Consider the following 7612-nt stretch of genomic DNA (forward strand, 5'->3'; position numbering starts at 1 on the left):
TCGTGTAACCCTGCTCCCTCAGATTATATAAGGGCGAGCAGGGACCCCTCCAAAACATCGAACAATACCAGAGGGAATACAAACCACCACACAAGACATAGGGTATTATGCTCCGGCGGCCCGAACCTGTCTAAATCCTTGTGTTCCTTGCACCATCGTGTTCTAATCTCAGCGAGTCCCTACTCATAACCACTCTCCTCGGGATACCCCTCGGAGAACCCGACGGTAAAACACCGACAACCTCCTCCCACGTTTCCATGTGATTTGACTGATTGCCTTATACCACAAGGTGTTAAATTTGAGTTAAGTGGAATACCGATAAAGTCGTGCCCTCGCCTATCACGCGACAGTCCTTTTTGTAGTGGTTGCTAACTTGCTGCATTAGACTGGAGACTGCCATAATTTAATCAAAGGGTAGAGGCCATGTTTAGTTCACACTACGGTTCCTAGTGCACACAATCAAAGAAAAGAATCTTGCATGCATGGAGTGCTAAATGAAGTCTATTTGCAAAATCTTTTTAGGGATGGGTATAATTTTTCGCGGTGAATCTAATGACGGTAATTAATCGATGATTGACTACAGTGATGCTACAGTAACTATTCTCTAATCACGCGGTCAAAGGCCTCATTAGATTTTTCAAGATTCCTAGCGCGGGGTTCTGGAGTTGGTTTTGTAAACTGGCTTTATTTAACACTGTAATTAACGGTCAAAGTTTCCTAGTACACGCTAGTACGGAAACCAAACAGGGCCAGAGTAGAGGGATGAATCCCCTTCATTTAGGTAAGAGGAGATGTGTTTTGTGTAACTAAAAAAACTTTTTAGATAATGCGGCAATTGATTGGTGATCTACTGGAGCATTTTTTTTTTGAAGTTGATCAGCTGGAGCACTCTAATCATCAAATTTTTTTATATTAAAGAGAGATGAATAATTTTTTGAAGATGCTCTCCACCGTACGCGACAGGAGCTCTCCAAACCCTGCCAGCTACGTGTGAATACAAAAGTTCAGCCATCCCCGCCCCCCCCCCCCCCCGTAGTTCATTCCTGAAAGGAAAAAAAAAACAGAACACCTCCATTGCTGTAGAATATTCTACTCGTTTGAGCAGTCCCGCTGCCCCGAGTCTGATAGCTAAACTCTCTAATTCGAATTGTAATTATTAATTGTGATCCAAACATTTTGCACATAGATCCTTAACCAGCGCTTGCTATCCCTCCCTATTCTCTTCCACGACCATGGCCTCCCTTCTCGTCTGCCGTCGTAGATCTTAGATGGCATAGTGGGCGACGTGGACGAGGTCCTCTATCAGTCTATCCTGGCCGGAGGATGGGTCTTGTTCCTCACGCGTAGCTGATGATACTCCCTGTACAGGAACCTCCTGTACCGTGGCGGCTCGCCGATCTTGGCCGTGAACTCCGGCAGCGGCTCGAACCACTTGTCGCCGTGCAGGTTGAAGAAGAAGGCGAATGAGTGCCTGTGCACTGGCTTCCTCACCACCCGGTGCATCGCGCTTTTGAGCTTGTCGTTGCTCAGCACCTGCATCCAAAATCAGAAGAGACCCTTTTACAGAATCTATCGTCCGGGGATTCATCATGATGTCTCGCAGATTGTCCGTTGGTAGCAGTGGCGGAGCTTTATTGGGGCCATGGGGGCCTTGGCCCCCCTGGCCAATGAAAATTACCACTATGTGAATAGTAAAATGGCAACTGTTTGTTACTGTAGCAAAAGCGTGGCCCCCCTATTTGTCTGAAATTCAAGGTCAAGCTCCGCCACTGGTTGGTAGTGTTGTACCTGTATGACGTCGCCAATGTTGACAATGATGCTGCCGTCGACGGGCTCCGCCGGGACCCAGTCGCCGTCGTTGAGAACCTCGAGGCCCCCGACGTCGTCCTGGAAGATGAAGGTGATGCAGTTGGAGTCCTCGTGCGCGCTGATTCCGACGTTCTCCTCCTCCGTCGCCGGGAAGTAGCGCTTCGCCGTCATGTGGTCGAAGCCGCGGGCGTCGTTGTAGCCCCTGAGGAAGCCCGGCGGAAGGCCCATGCACTCGTTCAGAATCTCCTGGATGAGCAGGCCCAGTTCGGTGAGCTTGCGGTGGCACTCCTCCACTGTCTCTCTGAACATGTCATTAACGTGATGCGTCAGGAATTTTTTTTCATTTCATGGAAGATGTCAATATGTCTATCTAAATGATGACAGTGTGCGAGTAATTGGTCAATTGTTGACCAAGATGCTATCCAGAGTTAATTTACGGTCCTTCAAGAGATACCAAATAGTAGCTCTGATCCTTATATCTATAATATATATGCCTAAACATTGGTCAAAATTAATAATTTTTAACCTAAATACCAAAATTGATCCAAAGAACTAATCAACAGAGATGATCAGTGGACCCAGTGCTCTGATGTTCTTCAAGAGCTTCGCAAATTTGCATTCAAACTTACCTGAATGCAGCTGGCTCAGCAGGGTACACGTTGAACCCGAGCTTGGGATCAAAGACGACCAGGTACTCGTTCTTGTCGGTCGAGTGCGACGGCTGCCGCCCGTAGCCGACCGGGAGGGACGCCTCAGACCCCGCGCCGCGGCAGGCCGGACCTTGGCCTTTTCCTCGTCTGGCAGCGCGAAGAAGGCGGCCGACAGCTCGAGCGCGCGCGCCAAGAGCTCGGCAGGCACGCCGTGGTTGACGGCGCGGAAGAAGCCGTGCGTCCGGCACGCGTCGCGCACGGCCGCGGTGGCGCGGGCGATGCCGACCTCGTCCCCGGTGAGGAAAGGCGCCAGGTCTACCACGGGGAGCCCGCCGCCACCGGCTGCCATGCGGATCGCGGGTGCTGCGTCGTTCGTTGGAAGAAGATGCGATTGGAATTGCTGTGCTACCTACCAGATGGGTTCTCTGGGTGAACTGCTAATGATCGTGACTCACTGACTCTGTACCAAGATATTTTCAGATATGCAATACATGTTCTGGAACCAAACATATGTACTGTTTTTTAACCATTCATCTTAGATCTAAAACTATATGAAAAAAAAATCTCTCCTGTTGTGCAAAGCCAGAAATTTGGGTTAGGAGGGGCCAACTGGGCATAATGGACAATTTATGTGTTTCAAAAAATATTCACTACTCATACAACTCAGGTAATGCACCATGCACTATTATTGATGATTCTATTAAGAAAAAAATTGTAAACACCATCATTGCATTGTATAGAAGTAAGTGGTATAAAAACATAAAATTGTCCGGAGGCCGGAGAACGTTAGTGAAGCTTGAGCAGAGAACTGTCTGCAGTGTGTGCCGAGCTGTCGGGGCGTCATGCAGCACGGTTAGAAATTTGGGGAAACAAAAGGGCACTGTCGTGGCTTCTAAGAGCAATAGATTCTGAACGAGTTGCATATCTTGGATACAGATCAAATGTGCGGGTTTGGTGTCTAAACAAAATGCAGACCCTCGGCCGTGTCATGTCCGGGATCAAATGCTGTACCGGACCATGCAGCTCTCATACATTTCTGAACAAATTTCCCAGCGGGCTAGATGGCGTAGTGGGTGATGTGGACGACGTCCTCGGGCCTGGACGGTGGATGTGTCTTGTTCCTCATCCGCAGCTGCTGGTACTCGTTGAAGACGAACCCCCTGTAGCGCGGCGCCTCGCCGATCTTTGTCGTGAACTCCGGCAGCGGTTCGATCCACTTGTCGCCGTGGATGTTGAGGAAGAACGCGAGCGAGTGCCTGTGCGCCGGCTTCCTCACCACCCGGTGCGTCGCGCTCTTCAACCTGTTGTTGCTCAGCACCTACCCACCAACGTTTGATCAAAACGACATGATCTATTCTTGGGACAGTGTTGCTCTGTGCTGTACGTACCAGTATGACGTCGCCGATGTTGACGATGATGCTGCCGTCGACGGGCTCCGCCGGGATCCAGTCGCCGTCCTTGAGGACCTCGAGTCCCCCGACTCCGTCCTGGATGATGAAGGTGATGCAGTTGCCGTCCTCGTGAGCTCTGAGGCCGTAGTTCTCCTCCTCCGTCGCCGGGAAGTAGTGATGCGCCACCATGAAGTCGAAGTCGCGGTCGCCGTTGTAGTCCCTGAGGAAGCCCGGCGGCAGGCCCATGCACTCGTTCAGGACCTCCTGGAGGAGCAGCCCCAGCTCGGTGAACTTGGCGTAACACTCCTCCACTGCTTCTCTGAATTTGTACGTGAAGCATTCGATGGGGAAAGAAAAATACTTTTAGAAATTCTGATGAACACTTTAGACGTTTGATGTCTCTACCTTCCCCCCCGGGTCGCTCTCCCCCAAGTATAGATGACCAATGGGCTCGGCCGAGTGGGCCACACGAGGCACGGCACGAAAAGCACAATCCTAGGCCGACCCGGCCCAGTATAAAATGTGTTAGTGCCAACCCGACCTGACGTACCGTGCCATGTCATGCCGGTCCGAACATGACATGACTAATATTCCCTCTTCTCACTACAGCTCCCCCTCTCCCCGTCTACTCCCGGTCTCCTCTCTCCCATATCTCTTTCTTCCCCGGCACACGGTGCCGGCACAACACGGCACGACTAAACTGTATTGTCTAAAAATGTGATTGCCGAATTTTGTCATGCGACGTCGTGTTAGTGCCGTGCAGCTCATTTGGCTATCTATACTCCAAAGGGCAACTCGGGGGCTCCTCGCCCGCGCCGCCAAGGTTCGATCGGCCCGCGACAGTGCTGAAGGCGGCATTTGCGTGCTCCCTTCCCCTGTCCACTTCCCTTTTCTGCCCCTTCCTGTTGCACTACCCCCACCATGGACGTCATTCTACTTGCCCACTTCGCACGAAGTGCTCTCTCCGGCCATTGCATCGCCAAATCTACCCCCTCCCGTCTCGGATCTACTGTTTCCATGGTTGGGCCGGTCGCATTCCTTTCCACCCTCAGGTTATCCCCTCCGTCATGGCTCACCTCAGTCCTCAGGTCATCAGCTTGGGCCACCATGGCTCGCCTCTACCGGCCTCGGGGTGGCCGCTCGCCGAAGGACGATCACCGTTGGCGGTTGGCGCAGCAGTCCTACCTGTATCTGGCCATCCCTCCACTGTGTTACGAGCAGCCCCCGGTCCATCGTTGCGCAGATCCGCGTTCTACGGTCCTAGGGCGGTGGCCCCAGGCTGTCGGGTGGCTTTCTTTGTTGGTGCCGCCTGTTGCGTCTCTGCACCCTTTGGTGGCCGCCGTCGTTGCTATAGCTTGCTGCTGCAGTCCTTGTCACCGCCTATTCTTGGTTGCCTCTGCTTGTACATTTGTTTGATAGTCATCTCTGCTCCGAGAGGATTCTTGTGCCGGTCATCGTCTCCGGGGATATGCTCTTGTCTATGCCCTGCGTGTTCTGTGAGGTTGGGGGCGGATGCCACGTGCAAAAGCCTGGCGCGACATCTGTACTGGTGCTGACAACGGCTGCGTCCGTGGGAGTAGCTTACCCAGCTGGGGCGTGGTCTTGGTGAAAGCTCGTTCCGCTCAGATGCGGACGGACAACGTTGGCGTTCTTAACATCGTTTTTTTTTTTCATGAGGCATCGTGTGACTATTCACATCCTACTTCTGGTGGGCGTAGTTTTTATTGACGGTGGCCATGGTCACTTTCGCCTTGTTTGGATGCGCGCTAGAATCCTAGCGCTAGAAGAGAATCTTTTCCGCATGAAAGACTGAATGAAGTCTATTTGCAAAATTTTTTTAGGGACGGGTGTAACTTTTCGCGACAAATCTAATTACGGTAATTAATCGATGATTTACTACAGTGATGCTATAGTAACCATCCTCTAATCGCACGGTTAAAGGCATTATTAGATTCTTCAGGGTCACTAGCGCGGGGTTCTGAAGTTGGTTTTGTAAACTGACTTTATTTGACACCGTAATAAGCAGTCAAAATGTCACTATTCACTAGCACGCTACAAAACCAAACAGGACTTTTGTATCCGCAGGGTGTAAGATTGTGTCCGTGTGGGTGGTGTTTGTGGATTTCTTTCAAGTTGCCTTGTTGTGCGCCACTGTCTATGTGGCGGCCTTGCAACCTTGGGCTTCGGGTATTCTTCTGATGTTGTGTCGCAGTAATTCTCTTTCTCTCAATGAATATGTGCTCAGGCATGGTCAAAAAAAAAATTGTATTTTGGCTGACCTGAATCCGGCTGGCTCAGTGGGGTACTCGTTGAACCCGAGCTTCGGATCAAACACCAGCACGTACTCGCGTTTGTCGGCCGAGTGCGCCGGCTGCCGAGTGTAGCCTGCCGGGACGGGCGCCACGGTCCCCTCGGCCTGCCGGGCCCTGGCCTTCTCGTCGTCCGGCAGCGCGAAAAACGCAGCTGATAACTTGAGCGCGCGCGCCATGAGCTCGGCCGGCACGCCGTGGTTGACGACGCGGAAGCAGCCGTGCGTCCGGCACGCCTCGAGCACGGCCTCGGTGGCGCGGGCGCGGCCGCTGCTGTCGCCTTCGGCGAAGAAAGGCGCCAGATCCACCACGGGGAAAGCGCCGCCGGCCGCCATGTCGTCTAGCTCTGTCGCCTTTGGTTACACTAATGCGAATTGAGATGCCACAAGCGTACGTGAGTACTAGCTGCTACTGCTAGTGGTATTTATATTTCCTCTACTGTCTCTCGTCTCTTGCCCGGTCGTCGCCCCAAGCTCCCCCAACCAACCCTGGCAGCTTCCTTCGTGTGAATTCAAAAGTTGGCATCTCGCCCCCCGGTGACCGTCTTGCCTGTCGCTTCTGGTTGTTGCACGGTGGAGATGCCACAAGACGTCAAGATGACAAGCGTACATATGGCAATATATTTCACTAGTAGACAACAAGCCAATGAGCTGTAATAAGTAGATAAAAAAGAAGATGATGATGCGGTGGGCGGTGGGCGGTGGATGCCGTTCTTTGTTTTTTCAAAAAAAAAAAAGAGAAAGAAATGGAACTCGTTCGCTTTGGTGCCGTTCGTTCAGGGAAAGAAAAAACAATTGAACTCTCGCTCGTGCTGATGTCCTAGACTGTTGGATTTATGTTCAATTAAATCAATAATATTTCAGGCTCACAATCAATGTTAGAGGGTACTAGAGGGACGTGACGCGCTTTGCCAGCTTGGCTCGGTTTTGCACCATTTGACATTAACTACAAGAATAATCATATATTGATTGTTGGAGTTGATGATGCCTGGAATCAAATGGCCGTGCAGGGCGTCAGTTGTTGGATTTGACGGCTAATTCCGAATGGCATAAAAACGGCGAATTCCTTACAGAGCGCGCGCGTCGCTATTAATTGCAGCGAACAGTGGTCATGTGCTTAGAGATACTATTTCTTAATTATTCAGCCCGCCGAATCCCAGATACCGCTTCGTATATGCGTCTTTCCCCTTCCTTTTCCCCTTTCTCCTTCCTTTGGCCTCGAGCTGCAGGCGAAAGGGGATTGCTGGATTTGAGAGATTCGAGGGAGACAGGGCAGCGAATCACCGGAAACCCGTGTTGATCTCCACATCATGCGCCGCGCTTGCCGTGCGATTCATCTGCGCCGAGGCAGAGTACGCACGAGAAGCGAGCGGAAGCCGCACCGAGGTCCCCGCGCACTCCGTCTCACCTGCTTCATCGGGGAGTAAGCCGGAGACGAAAAGGCAGCCACTGCG

At 51.8% G+C, this 7612-nt stretch overlaps 1 protein-coding gene and 1 pseudogene across 1 annotated transcript; both read right to left on the bottom strand.

Moving 5' to 3' along the window:
- Nucleotides 1-1049: 1049 nt before the first annotated feature.
- LOC120641950 lies at nucleotides 1050-2878 on the bottom strand (annotated as a pseudogene).
- Nucleotides 2879-3319: 441 nt separating this feature from the next.
- On the bottom strand, nucleotides 3320-6532 carry LOC120641952 (gibberellin 20 oxidase 2-like). Its single transcript, XM_039918301.1, has 3 exons — nucleotides 6130-6532; nucleotides 3848-4169; nucleotides 3320-3777 (listed from the first exon to the last, which is right to left on the bottom strand). The coding sequence occupies exons 1-3, from the start codon at nucleotides 6492-6494 to the stop codon at nucleotides 3517-3519; spliced, it is 948 nt and encodes a 315-aa protein (XP_039774235.1). The 5' UTR covers nucleotides 6495-6532; the 3' UTR covers nucleotides 3320-3516.
- Between the last annotated feature and the right edge of the window lie 1080 nt (nucleotides 6533-7612).

This window comes from Panicum virgatum, chromosome 7K, assembly GCF_016808335.1.
Source record: "Panicum virgatum strain AP13 chromosome 7K, P.virgatum_v5, whole genome shotgun sequence".
NCBI classification, from domain to species: Eukaryota; Viridiplantae; Streptophyta; class Magnoliopsida; order Poales; family Poaceae; genus Panicum; species Panicum virgatum.

Coding starts and splice junctions, on each gene's coding strand:
- LOC120641952 (XM_039918301.1), bottom strand. CDS start 6,494: ATGGCGGCCGGCGGCGCTTTCCCCGTGGTGGATCTGGCGCCTTTCTTC. Junction 4,170..6,129: donor ACTGAGCCAGCCGGATTCAG/GTCAGCCAAAAT, acceptor GTACAAATTCAG/AGAAGCAGTGGAGGAGTGTT. Junction 3,778..3,847: donor ACATCGGCGACGTCATACTG/GTACGTACAGCA, acceptor GTTGGTGGGTAG/GTGCTGAGCAACAACAGGTT.